This window comes from Boleophthalmus pectinirostris, unplaced genomic scaffold (genome assembly GCF_026225935.1).
Source record: "Boleophthalmus pectinirostris isolate CB_2022bp ecotype Guang Dong unplaced genomic scaffold, ASM2622593v1 HiC_scaffold_6, whole genome shotgun sequence".
NCBI lineage: Eukaryota > Metazoa > Chordata > Actinopteri > Gobiiformes > Gobiidae > Boleophthalmus > Boleophthalmus pectinirostris.
In genome coordinates this window covers 39,044,571-39,061,501 of record NW_026571447.1, presented here as the reverse complement: position 1 = coordinate 39,061,501, position 16,931 = coordinate 39,044,571, and the positions used below count along the sequence as shown (strand labels likewise).

Below are 16,931 nucleotides of genomic sequence, written 5' to 3'. Positions count from 1 at the left end.
ATTCAAGTTAATTCATCTGATATAAAAATGTATTGAACAGATACATATGTACTCTAGTTTATGAAACTGTTGACCTTTTTTCTGGACCATTTTTGGTTCTAAAGTTCCATCCGTTTTAAACAGACCATGAATGAAACATGGAACAAAAATTATTTCCCAAAGATCTGCAAATCATGTAAATAAATGGATGTATTTCATCATATCTTGTGTTATTCCATCTTTGAACTGCTGATGAAGGTACAGGATTTTTTTTTTTTTAAGTATTTAAAATGATAAAAATGTGCTTTTAAGGACTGACATATTTTATAGAAATAGTTTTCTTTCATTTTGAAGTATTTGGAAGAAAAAATCTGACAAATTATATAAAATCCTGCACCTTCTACTTGCTTGCACAATTTTCCCTCCGTTACCATGACCTTTCTTAATAAAAAATCAACCTTTTTTTCAACCTAATCTTGTACCATATGGTAGAAAACTATATGAAGCAAATATTCAAACCAGTTTGTTAAGGATATGGAAGTGAGAACCAAGAGTTATCACTGTTTGGATTTATTGCCCAAAAAGTGATGCATATTTCATTCCCTCCGTTACCGACATGAATTTTTAAATGTTTTGTCAACAACTTGAAAGAATATCACAGGTTTAACTTGACCCTGTTGGAGTGTAACTCTTTCCTACATTCTGATACTTTACTTATTTCAATAGTTCCTCTAGTTTCTGAATAAGAGTCATTTGAATGTCAAAAATCTGCCTGTTTCCCTCCGTTACCACTTGACCCTCCTCAGTCTCCTGTTTTTTTTGTTTTTTTTTTTTTTTGATGACAGCTACAGGCACTGGCCTAGAGAGCACAGGTTTGATTCTTTATTATTTTTCTCTGCGCTCCTGTTCGATCGTACATGTACAAGAGCACTGCTGTGGTCCATGCTCTCCTCTTCTCTCGGCTGTAATGTAAATCCAACACGACTGATCCCAACATCTGAGCAAACTCCGTGTAATTGTTTTCAAATATTGACTCTGGGTTCTCGCGTATCGGGGCCCAGAGCGCGTCGTACGGCCCCATCACTTTCAGCGGCAGCACACGCTCTATTTGCTGTAATCAGGTCCAAGAGTGTATGAGAACCACATGGAGCCATCGATCACGGGATAGTGCCGACGCGACTCCCGGGGCCAGAAGACTGAGTAATGTCCCCCCCCCATAACGGAGCCGGGCCCAGATACTGTCCACGTCCCGCTAACAAATCTGCTTCAGAACGAGGACGGGACCGAACACGTGTGCGAGAACAAGGAGGAAAGACGGAGGGAGGAGTGGTGCAAGAGAGGAAATGGAGTTTTTAAGGAAGTTTATGTAAGATTTTGATTTTAAACGTCATTTTTTTACACTAAATTGACTCTTGTGAGCTTTTAGTGATGTTAGAATGTTGTTACTTCCTCAAAAACAGACCTGGAGTTGTGTTTTTTTGTTTCATTCACACTTTATTATCACTCTGTTTACATCTTTGCTTGTCTTTGCTTAAATGAAGAGTTATGGTGGAGTAACAGCTAAAAAAAAGACAGAGCATGTCCAAACTGTGGCTCGTGGGCCTCAGACAAATTTTTCTTGGTCATCAGGCTTCCAGATGAATTGGCCCAAATGACCTTGCATCAATTAAAATGAACTTTTTACTGCAAGTTTTTTGAAATCTACCTTAATAAAGCGAATATTCAGTATTTAGTGTGTGTTTTTAAGGATCTTAACATGAATAAAAACTGATGGTTCATTCTAACATGTTAAACCTGCACATATTTTAATTATTCACTGTTATTCTGCTTCATCTGTGTTTAGAAATGTGGCGCTTAATGAAAAAAGTTTGGACACCCCTGACATAGACCATGATCCTTTGCTCCATTTCAATGCAGACGACAAGAAGAAATAACAGTTCAAACACTTTTAAAGAATCTGTGTATCATTCGTTCATTCGTTTTTTAATATAAACCCAAAAATACAAAAACGAAAGAACAACTATTTTCTTCATTATTTGTCTCCAAAACCAAAATTAAAAAAACAGATAATGATTCATTTTTCAGTTTTCGATTTTGTGTTTAAATAAATAATTTCCCGTTTCCGTGACTTAAACTGCGATGCTGGACTGAAACAGGACTAAACCAGGTCTGGGACCAGACTGGAACCAGACCAGGACCAGACCGTGATTGAGACCCGGACCAGACCAGGACTGAAAACGGTTTAGTCCTGGTTCAGTCAGTTTGCGGCATCGTAGTTTAAGTCACGTAAACGGGAAACGTCCTTTATCCGTTTAGAGCTGTGGGAACAGAGCTCTAGGAAAATAGAGCTGAGAGAACATAGAGCTGAGGACTTGTTTTGGGGAAAAAAACAAACAAAAAAACAACTTAGAAATGAGGGAACAAAGCTGTGGGAACATAGAGCTGTTAGAACAGAGAACTGTGGGAACATAGAGCTGTAGGAAAATAGAGCTGTGGGAACATAGAGCTGTAGGAAAATAGAGCTGTGGGAACATAGGGCTGAGGGAACGTAGGGCCTAATTTTGGAAAGAAAAATAAAAACTTAGAAATGTGGGAACATAGAGCTGTAAGAACAAAGAAATGTGGGAACATAGAGCTGTAGGCACGCTCTCTGTGGGAATATTTTGACCAGAAAATCCAGTATTTTCATTCACACACAAACAATCCTCGGGAAAAAAAGTCCAGAACAGCGTCGGAAGGGAATAAACACTCGTAGTACAATGTAAAACTCTTTATCTGGGAGTATTTTTTCCAAGTTCTCTTTCTCCGTCTCTCTCCAAGAAAACACAACACCGCTTTTCAACTCACAAACACCTTTAAACGTGAATTATTTTGGACGATTTGCATCAACCAAACCAGACACCAGCATCACAGCGACCCGTCTCTGCGGCGGCGGCGGCGGGGTAAACGGCGCCGTTACTCACCGTGTTGAATCCGGGGAAGAGGCTGAGCGCGGAGCCGGCGTCCAGCGGGAAGGGCAGGAACTGTTTGAGGGCCAGGGAGGGCTGCTGCACGGCGCTGGCCATCGGGGGGCGCACCAGAGCGGGCATCAGGCCGTTCTGACAGCTGGTCCCTGCAGGACGACACGGGGAGAGGGGACAGAGTCAGGAGACGGTCCAAATGTCCAACCGAGACAAGCTGTTCATGGACGATGGGTATTTTTACATCAGCGAACACGTGTGAGAGTTTAGGTTAGACATCACTGTAAAAACTTTAGATTTTATACCTGAAGTGATGTTATCTGTAGGCACTGCTCTGTCTGAAGTTACTCAAGACTTTAATCTGAGGTTTGTTTTAACACAGTCTGACCAGAAAGAACTGATTTTGCTAGAACGACAACAGATGGGCAGATTTGTGCTGTTAAACAATTCTCTCTCTCTCTCTCAAGTAACATTACAGTAAAGTGACCAGATTTTCAAAATAAAAAACTGGGACATCCCTGCTGAAGCCCATTTCCACCAGTAAATAAAAAAGAAAAGCCTCACAGAAAGTCATATTTATAAGTTTAAAAGTCATAATCACGAGTTAAAAGTCATAATTATGAGTTAAAAGTCACAATTACCAATTTAAAAGTCATAATTATGAGTTAAAAGTCATAATTACCAATTTAAAAGTCATAATTATGAGTTAAAAGTCACAATTACCAATTTAAAAGTCATAATTATGAGTTAAAAGTCATAATTACAAGTTTAAAAGTCATAATTACAAGTTAAAAGTCATAATTACCAATTTAAAAGTCATAATTATGAGTTAAAAGTCATAATTACAAGTTTAAAAGTCATAATTACAAGTTAAAAGTCATAATAACCAATTTAAAAGTCATAATTATGAGTTAAAAGTCATAATTACAAGTTTAAAAGTCATAATTACAAGTTAAAAGTCATAATTACCAATTTAAAAGTCATAATTATGAGTTAAAAGTCATAATTACAAGTTAAAAGTCACAATTACCAGTTTAAAAGTCATAATTAAGAGTTTTAAAGTCTTAATTTTTTGACAGTTTTTGAAGTTGACTCTGAAGCAGCTCTCACCATGACAGCACCATTTTCCTGTATGAATACTCAGACCGGCGCCGAGGTCAGGAATCAGAATTCACTAGACAGTTCGCAAAAACCCAATCAGCGAAGAGATCGAGAATTTAAAGCCGGAAGCACCGCAGAGCCAAAGGTGCTTCACCCCGTTTGGATTAAACCAGGTCCACGGACAGAGGAACACAGACGGACACTGCACGTACTCCTTCATGTTGGATTTGTGTGGATATCTGTATCTTTTTACACTTTTTACAACATTCACAAGTTAACGAGGAAATGGAGCGATGTGGAGACGTCCTGAGCACCTGGAGGACGGCCTCTTCTGGAAAATGGCCGTGAGCAGATTCAGAGTCTACTTTAAAACTCGACTTTTAAAACTTAATTATGACTTTTAAAACTCGTAATTATGACTTTTAAAACTCGTAATTATGACTTTTAAAACTTGTAATTATGACTTTTAAAACTTGTAATAATTATGACTTTTAAAACTCGTAATTATGACTTTTAAAACTCGTAATTATGACTTTTAAAACTCGTAATTATGACTTTTAAAAACTCGTAATTATGACTTTTAAAAAAATGACTTTTTTGTAATTATGACTTTTAAAACTCGTAATTATGACTTTTAAAACTCGTAATTATGACTTTTAAAACTCGTAATTATGACTTTTAAAACTTGTAATTATGACTTTTAAAACTTGTAATTATGATGACTTTTAAAACTTGTAATTATGACTTTTAAAACTTGTAATTATGACTTTTAAAACTTGTAATTATGACTTTTAAAACGTGTAATTATGACTTTTAAAACGTGTAATTATGACTTTTAAAACTCGTAATTATGACTTTTAAAACTCGTAATTATGACTTTTAAAACGTGTAATTATGACTTTTAAAACTTGTAATTATGACTTTTAAAACTCGTAATTATGACTTTTAAAACTCGTAATTATGACTTTTAAAACTCGTAATTATGACTTTTAAAACTCGTAATTATGACTTTCTGTGAGGTTTTTGTTTTTTATACTTACTGGAGGAAATGGGCTTCCATACATCCCTGGTTTGTTGTGGTTGGTAATAATAAAATTGTAAAACAAGTGCGTAATTAAGGAAAACTGTTCCGCACTCGGCCCATTCATGACTAACACAGGTCAGTATAGTCACATTTTCTTTGTGTTTTGGTCGTCTATAAGCAGCTTTCCTATATTTTACCGAAACAAATGACAATGTAGGCCTCTTTTTACTGTTGGCAAGGATCAAATTGGTCAAAAATAGGGACACTTGGGACATTTATTGTATAAAAGTGGGACAAATCAATACGTTTCGGATAAATGTGCTGGGACTCTGCCGGGCTCAAAACTGGGACTGTTCCGGATAAATAGGGACGTCTGGTCACCCTAAGATAACCTTAACCAACAGTTTTTCAGTTTGTCACCTTTTTGTTGAAAATCAAACACCAAAATAGGACCATGAACACTTGTACCGATCACTGGTTAATGAAAATGTGCTCTTTAAATCCATTTTGTATTTTTTCTTGAGTTTTCAGACTATTTTTTGGCATTTTTTGCTCTTGTGTGCATTGTGTCACCATGCTAAAATAATATATGGTTAAACATAGAGGTTTGAAGGGCAATTGTGTCTTGTTTGATGAATAAGGAACAAAAACAAAAGGTAGAAATCAGCTGTGAAGTTGCTTTTGGACCCTGAACTGTCCTCATCACTTCACAGTCCTGTAACTGTCAGACTGCAGATTTGTTGACCTGGTTTATGGTTCGTATTTCTGTAATTACTGGGCCTTTCCACATGAAACAAGAACTGGCACAAAGCTTAACATCTTCTGTCAGAATAAAGAAACAAAAGTAAAATGATTTTTTTCAAAACAGCTTCGGAAAGACGTACATTATTCAACCCCAAAGATGTACTAGTCGAGCAATTCTGATTATTCACTGCAGGAACAGAGCGAAGTTAAACAAACAGCATACTAACTAGCATACTAACACGCACTTCCTGATCACTGACAATGAAATTCTTTGTAATTAGATAGACAGTATATAAAAGACTTATTTTGACCTCAAGAGCAGCTTATACAATAAATCTGCACTGGGGAAAGTCAAATTAAGCTCAAATACTTGGAAAAAAAATGGATACAGGGCATTTAAAGGTGCATTACGTAACTTTTCACCTGCTTGTTTCCATGGATATGTCATTGCTCTGCCTGGAATGTTCCACAATATAACAATAAACAGCTCTACCTTATATTTATTCAATTACAGGTGGTTTTATTGCTCAGGAAAAACACACGCTCTGACCTGCAGCTCGGTCGGGTTTGGTCTCCATGAAGTTAGGAAAGGTTTAAAGCCACACTGCGAAACATTCCAGACACAACGATAACATCTCTGTGGAGAAAAGCGTTTTCTGCACCCGAAAAGTTACACAATGCAGCTTTGCGTAGAGCCAACGCACGCATTTTTACAACTTGACCTAATGGAAAAAGTGACACAAATTCAATAATAATCCCCACTATCTCGTATAAAACCGTCTTTCTCTCTCGTCCGGGCCAGTGTGTCATTATCACATCAGGCTCGGAGCTGTTGGGATGTTCCACACAATGAGCCTGTCCATAAATCTGCCTAATGTAGTCACCCCCCTCACCCCCGACTCACCCCCGTCACCCTGTCATTATCTAGCGCAGGACGCCGGGGGTGCCGAGTGATTTCCATTAACTACATTCCATTCTGTAGTGTGCATTGTTCAGGCTTTTAAAAGTTCTTTGGGACATCTGGGCGCTGGTATTTCACCCTTTTAACAATCATAACAAAGTGTAGGTACGGAAAACAAACATCGGAAATCTGATACTAATTGATATTAAAACTCAAATCGAAACTAGACACTTATTTGGCGGCGGCGCAGAGGCGGAGTGGTCAACCCGGGCTTTTCTGTGTGGAGTTTGCGTGTTCTTCCTGTGTCTGGGCGGGCTTCCTCTGGCACCCCAGGGTCCCCCATCAACCCAAAACCATAGACTGTATATATATATAAAAATAAAAAAAGTGATGTCACCCACAGCGTTCAAGCGTCGCTCAAATGAGGCTCCCGATGTTCACGGTTACAGGAGCGAATCTGGAGCCAGACTCTAAGGCTACGTTCAGACTGCAGGGCTTAACGCTCAATTCCGATTTTTTTGTGAAATCTGATGTTTTTTCGAGGTCGTTCACGTTTCCAGTTAAATGCGACTTGTATGTGACTCCAGTGTGAACGTTAAACGGCCCAAAAGTGTCCCACATGTGACACTGGAGACACGACGACGTCAACCGCAGCGAGCGTCTCTGTGTTTACGGAAGTTGTCCAAACATGGACGCAGCATCGAGCACCTGGAGATTTTAAAGTTCCTCTCGTACCGGAGCCAGAACATGAACAACTTACTTGTTTTAAGGAGGAGATTGAGAAGGAGAAGGACGAGGTTTTTGGTCGTGGTGTTTTGTGGTTCAGTCCGTTGAAAGGAACGTGTGGATGTGGAGACGGAGTCAAGAGTGGTGAGTGGTGATGTGCTTCACTTCAGTCACACGGAGTTCATTAACAATTTTCGCCGACTTCAGCGCAGAATAGTGACGTTTGTGTCTTGTTGATAACGTGTAGGTGGATGAATGCACTTTGTCCGTTCACACTGAAGTCACATGTCAAAAGATCAGATATGTATCAGTTTCAGGAGCACATATCCAAGTGTCCTGGGTCACATTAAAAAAATAAAAAATCAGATCTGTGTCGTTCAGACTGTCATTAAAAGATCAGATACAGGAACATAGGGGCCAAAAAATTGGATTTGGGTCACTTCAGGCTGCAGTCTGAACGCAGCCTAAGTTATGAACGGGATTTTTTTGACGGACTAAATAGCGAAAAAAAAAAAAAAAATTTCAGGATCATGTGTCGCGGGTTAATAGGAACATTTTAAGACCAAAATGACGAGGCTCACAGCAGCAGGTACAGAGAGAGGAGAGACAAGATCCTAATGTAAGTCAAATGGAGTCGAGGTCAAAAGGAGCCGGAAGAGCCTCAGTCATATATAAGGTCTATGCCCAAGACGTGAACCAGAGGTAAAATTCTCCCGCTGAGGCAGTTCTGACCAAGATTAACAACAAGATCATGGAGAGGGGTTCCCTACAGCAGAGGTCCCCAACCCCAGGGCCGCAAAAGTGAGAAACCCTAACCCCTGCATGTCTTCTCGCATACGCCACGTGGACTGTGCCTCCTCCAGTGTTTCCCGTGCATCTAAACCATGTCTAAAACAGGATTTAACGAGGACTAAACCATGCTGAGTGGACCACATCTCCTCTCGTATGCCTGCCCCCATATGTAGCGTCTTCTCGTGTACGTCATATGGACTGCACCTCTTCCCGTGTTTCCCGTGCATCTAAACCAGAACTACAACCAGGTCTAAAACCAGGACTAAAACAGGATTTAACCAGGACTAAGTCATGCTGAGTGGACCACATCTTCTCCCATATGCCTGTTCCCACATGCTGTGTCTTCTCGTGTGAGCCATGTGGACAGAGCCTCCTACTATATGCCACCGGTCCACGAAAATATTGTCCTGAAAATCGCTCCCCCTCTTCTTCCAGTCCGCAAAATATTGTCGGACATAAAACCGTTTCGTGGCGCAAAAAGGTTGGGCCAACAGGTATGATAAAGTACTACAAAACAAAACTGAACAAACAGCAATAAGAATGAGAGTGAACGAAAAACAAGTATGGACAATCAGATACTAACTGATACTAAAACTAGTATCAAAGCTAGATATTCATCTGAGCAGGTATCAATAATCAAAAAGTCCCATTCACAGGACAGAAATGCAACTGCGACTTTATTTATAACACATTTTAAAAACAACACAGGTTGACCAAAGTAAAAACTATAAAACAACATATGACTAAAAACAGAATCTAATAAAATGTCAATATTTCAAACTGTCAAAAGGCCGAAGTGAACAAGTGCGTTTTAAGACGAGATTTAAAAACAGGTACAGAAGAGGTTTGTCTAATGTGCAAAGGCGGCTCATTCCACAACTAAAGTTTTCCTGAAAGTCTTTAGAACAAACTGGAGCTGTTTCAGAACAAGTATCAGAGCACATAGACGAGTTTACGCTCATGGACCAATGAGGATTACACACATATAAGGACACGTTTGAATAAAAAAGAAAGTACGACCATTTAATATAGAAAATCACATTTTACTGTCTAAACCAGGGGTGTCGAACATGCGGCCCGGGGGCCAGATCCGGCCCTCCAAGACCTTTAATCTGGCCCTTGGCTGATTTTCTACTAAAATATTTTAATTATATTTTCTATTAAAATCTTGTTAATTTTCTGTGGTGTTTATCACAGCAGCGTCTCCAGCGTCTCTGTACGTGGCCCCTCCCACCAGAGCAGCACAAATGAAGACTTGTCTCTTTCCAAACGCTCTTAAAGGACGATCGTTTTGACTGTTGACCGTGACACCCTCATCAGAAAAAATGTCCAACATGAGAAAAGTGGAGCCGAGTGCAGGATTTTACAACAAAAATTGACTTATTCCTGTTTACAGACAAGTTCATGTTAAAACTTTGTGTTGAAATTGCATTTTTCTTAAAGTTTCAGGTTGTTCATAATATTATAATATTTTGTAAAAGAAAGAGTTCATCAATTAAAAAAGATTTCTGTAATAGATTGAACTTATTGTTATTTTTGGGGTTTATATGACATGAGTTTTCTGATCCGGCCCCTTTGGGATCTAAGTAGGTTGGGTACGGCCCCCGGACCAAAATGAGCTTGACTCCCCTGGTATAAAAAAGAGGGTTTTTTGTTATTTTTATTGTGGTATTGAGTATCGAGCCTGGACCTTAGTACTATCCTGCAGGCAACTTGGACTCAAATACAACACAAAACAGCCAAACAGAACGTGTCCTTCAGCAGGTAAAACTTAATCTGACAAATCAGACTGATAAACAACAAAGAAATATATGATGACATGATTTATTATGTGAAATAAAATATCCTCCAAAACTGGGAAATTCTCAAATTAGAAAACGGTCTGGGAATAAACTCAGACACAGGTTCTTCAAACAGAATAATGCAGAAGAATTACACAAACTGCAACCAACAGAGTTCAGATTCAGAGTTTCGGAGCGTCTTTCTTCACAGTTCAACAGTCTCACAAACAACTAAGAAACGAACATTTACCTCCCTCTGTTTTCCAAAATAACATCGTGCACACAGCATCGTTTTCAAAAAAGTTTTCGTTTACATCCACCCGTATAAATCCTTCTTCGAGCGCCGTCATAAGTACAGCGAGCGCAACATAACTACTGGTCTCATCTCTGTTTAGTGGGATTTCAAACACTCGGGGTTTTCTTTGTGTGTTTATGTTTTTAAAAGTGGCTACGTAACATTTCACTTTCAAAATAATCACGGTGACTCAAACACTCATGAATCAGTCAATATACAACTCTGAGTCAGATCATAAAAGAACACGACCGTCATAACAGCTCAAAACTCCTATAAAAGTTGATTTTGTATTTTGATTCTGTCCCGTTTAATGAGGACTTAGAACACGCTGTGATCATTTATTTGCCTGTTTACCTTTGCAAAAACAAACAACAAACCCCAGAGAGTCGTTCAGCGTCAGACTTACTTTTCTATCAAAGAAAACTGTCTCAAACCAGCTGCTTGGACAAAAACTGTTTAGTGGAAAATTCCCGATTTGTTCCAAAGCTCTGAGACTGAATAAAAAAAAAAGAATTCATGCTTTATTCTGTGCAGCTGAGCATATTTAAACATATATTAGAATCACGGGCGCTGCATTACAAGTTTTATATAAAAATGGAGGATGTGTCTCCTGTCAGAGTCAGAGGGAGTGCCACAGGGCTCCATCCTCGGCCCTTTGCTGTTTTCTCTTGTTCTAATCAGTGACATCACTGACAAACACAGAACACATTTTCACCTTGGTTTAATTCTGGTTCAGTCCGGGTTCAGTCCAGGTTCAGTTTTGGTTTGGTCCAGTTTCAGACCTGGTTTAGACCTGGTTTAGACCTGGTTCAGTCCGGGTTCAGTTCTGGTTTAGTCTGGGTTCAGTCCAGGTTCAGTTCTGGTTCAGTCCTGGTTCAGTCCTGGTTCAATTCTGGTTCAGTCTGGGTTCAGTTCGGGTTCAGTTCTGGTTCAGTCCAGGTTCAGTCCAGGTTCAGTCCTGGTTTAGACCTGGTTCAGTCCTGGTTTAGTCCTGGTTCAGTCCGGGTTCAGCTCTGGTTCAGTCCTGGTTCAGTTTTGGTTTAGTCCTGGTTCAGTCCTTGGTTCAGTCCTGGTTCAGACCTGGTTTAGACCTGGTTTAGACCTGGTTCAGTTCGGGTTCAGTTCTGATTTAGTCCTACTTTAGTCCTAGTTTAGTCCTGGATTAATCCTGGTTCAGTCCTGGTTCAGTCCTCGGTTTAGTCCTAGTTCAGTCCTGGTCCAGTTTTAGTTCAGTCCTGGTTCAGTCCATATACAGCGCAAACGTTCAGCATTTTCACAGTTAGAGTGAGAGTAACTTAAAAGTAATGCAGTAATATTGTAATGTAACTAATTACTTTGAAATGACAGAAACACATCATAAATATATAAATAAAACATTACAGTTTTAAAGTCACTTGCCCAACAGTGGTTTTTTTTTTGTTTTTTTTTGAGCAGGTAACAACATTATAACAAATCTTAAAGCTCACAAGAGTCAATTTTGCCTTTTCTAAAGAAGCTGAAATATAAAAGTAATCCTTGTCCCCTGTCCCGCTCTCGTAAACGCAGCGGGGCAAACCGGGGCAAACCGGGGCAAACCGGGGTAAATGTTGCTGCAGCGTCGGCCTGTGCCACGCAGCAACCAGACTCACTTGACTGGAAACAGAACCGAGCGTTTGAAGCACGAAGAACCGAGCCAACACGCCGACCTCTACAACAAGACTGACCCCCTGACGAGAAGCAGAGCGAGTACTACAATACTACTACACAGTACTACAACACAATACTACTACACAGTACTACAACATCTACTACAACAGAACACTACGACACAATACTACAACACAATACTGGGTTCGGTCAAGTGGTAACGGAGGGAAACAGGGTCTTATTCAGAAACTAGAGGAACTATTGAAATAAGTAAAGTATCAGAATGTAGGAAAGAGTTACACTCCAACAGGGTCAAGTTAAACCTGTGAGATTCTTTCAAGTTGTTGACAAAAAATGTAAAAACTCATGTCGGTAACGGAGGGAATGAAATATGCAGCACTTTGGCAAATGCAAAGAATGATACAGAAGTTATTTTAATCAAATGAAACAGAGAAAAATCTTAAATATCTTCTCATCTTAAATAGATGGTCACCTGAGCTCTGACGAAGACCGAGTGCCGAAACCTTGCACGATTTGTCCTAATAAATCTCACAATTTGCAAGTAAGACGGAGTGCGGGATTTTTCTCTATGTTCTTGGGCTGCTCCCTCTCCTCCGACGCATCCATCTCTTGTAATTGATGTGCGAAGTTCTCATTCTTTTAACTCAAATGAAACAGAAAACGCACCAAAGTTCTTGTAGAGGTGCAAGTGCAAGTAACAGCAATTGAAAAAAGTGAAAAAATGCATAGCATACTCAGATAGCCAATATCCAAACTTTTATTTACGTAATTTAAAAATAACAAAAGCTTTTGGACGTTGGTCCGTGTACCGTTAATTCTTTCGAATTTCAATTAAGAACGAAAAACAATTAAATGGGAAAATGGTTTGTTATTTCATTATTCTGACAAATTTTGACCAATCAAAAAACAGTCATTGTGCCTATTTCAATTTTGCAATTTTGATATTTTATTCTCTTTTAGCAGCATAACCGGGGCATATAAACCAAAGAAAATAAAATATAAAACCTGAAATAGGCACTGAGACTTTTTGATTGGTGTAAAATAAACTTTAAATTATATCTTCGAAATCTGTGTTTTTTTGTTTTGTTTTGTTTTGTTTTGGGGTTTTTTTTACACTAAAGCAGAATAATGAAATAACAAACCCATTTCCCATTTTACTGTTTTTTGTTCTTAATTGAAATTCAAAAGAACGACTGGTACACAGACCATCGCTTCTGACTGTTCTATGCATTTTTTCACTTTTTAAAATTACTGCTCTTTGCATTTGCACCTCTGCAAGAACTTTGGTGCGTTTCCTGTTTCATTTGATTAAAATAACTTCTGTATCAATCTTTGCACTTTACACATAGTCCAAGACAATCACATGACCCTCCAGGGCTTCCGTAGCAACAGTTCCAAATTCATTATACTCTTGTTTATGTGCAGATTTTTTTCACTTTTCAACATAAGTTATTTTATATTTACTCCCTTTTGGGGCACTAGATCATTTTCTTTTCACCCTGATTACAAAATTGACTGTTGTGAGTTTTAAGTCAAGTTAAAATGTTGTTTACTCACCAAAAACTTACTTAGATTTGTGCAAAACTTTGGGGGGCAGGAGTGCTACTTTGATATACAAAAATTGTGCAGAATTGTCGTTTTGGTGCTCTTCAGTGTAGGGATCAGTCTCAAAATACAAAGTTGAAAAAACTGAGGCACTCAAAAAGTACAAAATAATGAAAAGTCTTTAATACCACATGGCAGATAAAGTTAAAATCACGCCAATGTTTCAGTCCTTTGGTCTTCATCAGAGTAAACGAAGCATCTGCGATCTGACATCTCTATGTTATAATGTTGTTTCCTCTTTAAAAACATACTTAGAGCTGTGTTTTGTTTCTTATTATTAGTCTGTTCACATCTCCAAAGCTCAAAATGTTCTGAACAGCTCCTTTTACCGTTTGTTCAGTAGATTTTTTTGGCAAATCCAGAGCTGAAATGATCCAAATGATTTCACTGAAGGTGTATGCAGTTTAAAAACACAGTGGAGCACTTCCTGTATTACCACGTGACATGACAAGGTGGAGTGTTTTCAGTTTGAGAGAAAAACTCGTCTTAAATATGCCAGATTTGTGTGTTAAATGTGAAACAAAACACAACTCAAGTCTGTTTTTAAAGAAGAAACAACATTATCAAATAGATCAGATCACCAAATATTTGTCAGTTTTCTATCTCTGTCTGTTACTTTGAATTCTCCTTTTTATGGGCTATTCTGTTCCCTGGTATTTACAATATAGTACTCTTGATTTCTTGTGTTTATTCCGTGCCGAGCTGCCGGGGTGAAGGGGTCAATTCTCACTAAATCTCACACGGCTAAAAATAAACTCTGTACGGTCTGCCTTGTGCTGCTAATATCCAGCCAGAAACTTTGTAACTGCAACTTTTACAAACTGTAAAGGTTAAAAAGTGAAAAACTCTACTTCGTGTTATTGAGTACTGAACATGCAGAATCAGTGAAAAATCAATATGGCTGCCAACTGTTTTAGACATTACAAAATGACCCAAAGCAGAGGTGGACGTGGCACTCTCCAACTCTAATCCATCTGTTAACACTGTTGGTACTACAAGAGAATAGTACATAGCAATATAACTACTACTACTACTGCTACTGTACTACTGCTACTGCAAGAGATTGTACTACTAATACTAATATGAAAGTAGGAAACAATTTAATATTTACTTCTACTAGACTTAGGGCTGCTCGATTATGGAAAAAAATCATTATTGATGATTATTTGGGTCAATATTGAAATCACAATTGTTTTTTAGTTACATCATGCAATTGTTCAGCATTTCTCTCTCTGTCAAAAAATACAAAACAAAAAACACTTTGTTATTGATAATTTACCCAAAACTTTCAAACTGAAAATAAATATAGGCTACAAATATGTATCTTAGAGCAGTTTTGTGATGTATAAAACATAAAATGAATAAAATATGCTTTGAACATGAAATAAGGCATAGAAAAACATAAATGTATCCAAACTAAACTATATATCCAGCTGTTCTACAATCTCTATATTTAAAAAAAAATTTAATATACTAATTTATATTAAAAATAAGCATTAAGCTTTAAATTGTTTCTCGATTATATGAGTTTGGACACACAAATCGAAATCTCGATTAAAATTCGATTAATTGCACCGCCTTAACTAGACTGTACTGCTACCAAAACCAGAACTGCTACCTCTACTACTATAATATACTGCATGGACATAGCTAATCCGCTAGCCACTCCATTCCAAATAGGAAGTGTTCATGGGTGTGCTTCCAGCTCCATCGACTCTGGCTCAAGTTGACTTAACACTGAAAAAATGTGGCACCTCTCTCTGTAACTGTTGCAGTAGGCCTCGTCATTTTGGGCTTAAAATGTTCATATTAACCCACTCTACGTGATTCTGGGGGGTTTATTTAGCTGTTTTGTCTGTAAATAAATTCATATTCCTAATATTCAACTTGGGTCTAAATTTACTCCTGTAACAGCAGGCCTCAGTGAGCTTCATTTGACTGGAACTGAACGCTGTGGGTGACGTCACACTCACTTTGTCCAGCGGTGCATGACTACAACGAAACTAGTTGAAAAAAAAAAAAACATATTGTGCTCATACCTGTTTTATAGCTGTAATCTAAATAATAAGATAATTTTAAATCACAATATTAATCTAAAACAACTTAATAGAAGAAACAAATTTGCAATCTACAAATCTGGAGTAGTGTTACAATTATTTTACTAGCTTTACTAATTAGGGACATCATAATTATATAATAATAAAGAACACAAAAATAAAAACTGTGACCTTTTTATAAGTCATTTTAATTTAATCTATAAAATTTGTCATGGTGTCAAAAACTGTGAAAAATCATTAAATTGCAGAAAAGTAAAGTGTACTTCTTGTTTGTAGATGCCAGTAGAGTTAAAGGTAAACAGTCTTTCCTATCACTTTTCTAAATAACTAGCTCTATTTGAACCAATAGAGGCCGAGATGAAGCTGTGAGAAATCCCCTTCATAAACCAGCGGTAAACAGTGGCACTAAAAAACGTTTATGATGCCCCCGGTGGACATGTGTACTTCTGCAAATAACCCACCGCTCGCACCTGTTAGCCACGATTACCCATCATGCCCCTGGGTTCTATTTGTGGTGACACGCACATATGACTGTATTGTTCCCAGAGGTGGCTGATGTCATGGCAGTCCAGGACGTTCTGCTTCAGCCCGGGGGTCGCACAGCAGGAAAAAACAAGAGAATTTAAATGAAAGTTTACTTGAGACAGCAGTGGTTCTCCAAGTGTGGTATTTATGGAGCTCTGCAGTTAAATCTTTTAGTGCCTCTTGGGTCGGTTTAGACATGGTTTACTCTGAGCGAATAAAAACTATTGCGTATCACAATCTGACCTAAAGTGCAATCATAACAAGACCACAGCTGAACCTGGGTTGCCAGCTCAACTTGCAAATAGAGGTCACATACAAGTTTTTCTTAAAGGGCCCATCTCATGCAAAATAACTCTTCACATTGTATCTTCTGTACATATACAAGCACAGTTTGGGTTTTGGAACATTTATTACACAATAGTTATGAAATCTTACTGATTTCTTGGAGGCAGTCACAGACCAGGAACTATGAAAGTCCCGCTATTGCTCATCCCCCGCCCGTCCTGAGAAAGCACAGGCTCCATACCTCCAAACATGACGTAGGCTCTGAGTGAGCCGCCCTTCCTCCGCCCATCTCAGGGAGGGAGGGGGACACAGGCGTGCACCCTGATAGTGGCAGGAATAAACTTTTATTCATCGTGGCGATACAGAGCGTTCACCCGCATCTGTTGGACCCGAAATCGGACGAGGACTTGGAGGTGGACGAAGTGAGCTTATGCTGTCGCTTTTGTTTAGGTGTTCATGTGGGAATTGGCAGCTAATGCGGGGTGGAGGAGGGGCAGAGGCGCTGGAGT

General features: G+C 38.6%; 1 protein-coding gene across 1 annotated transcript in view; it reads right to left on the bottom strand.

Annotated features, from left to right (window-relative positions):
• Window positions 1-4,260, bottom strand: part of znf385d (zinc finger protein 385D) — a 236,581-nt gene extending 232,321 nt beyond the window's left edge. Inside the window, exons 1-2 of the mRNA XM_055163922.1 lie at window positions 4,224-4,260; window positions 2,943-3,091 (exon numbers count right to left, since the gene is read on the bottom strand). Coding sequence (XP_055019897.1) covers window positions 2,943-3,091; window positions 4,224-4,260 — 186 coding nt within the window. The remainder of the gene's footprint in view (window positions 1-2,942; window positions 3,092-4,223) is intronic.
• Between the last annotated feature and the right edge of the window lie 12,671 nt (window positions 4,261-16,931).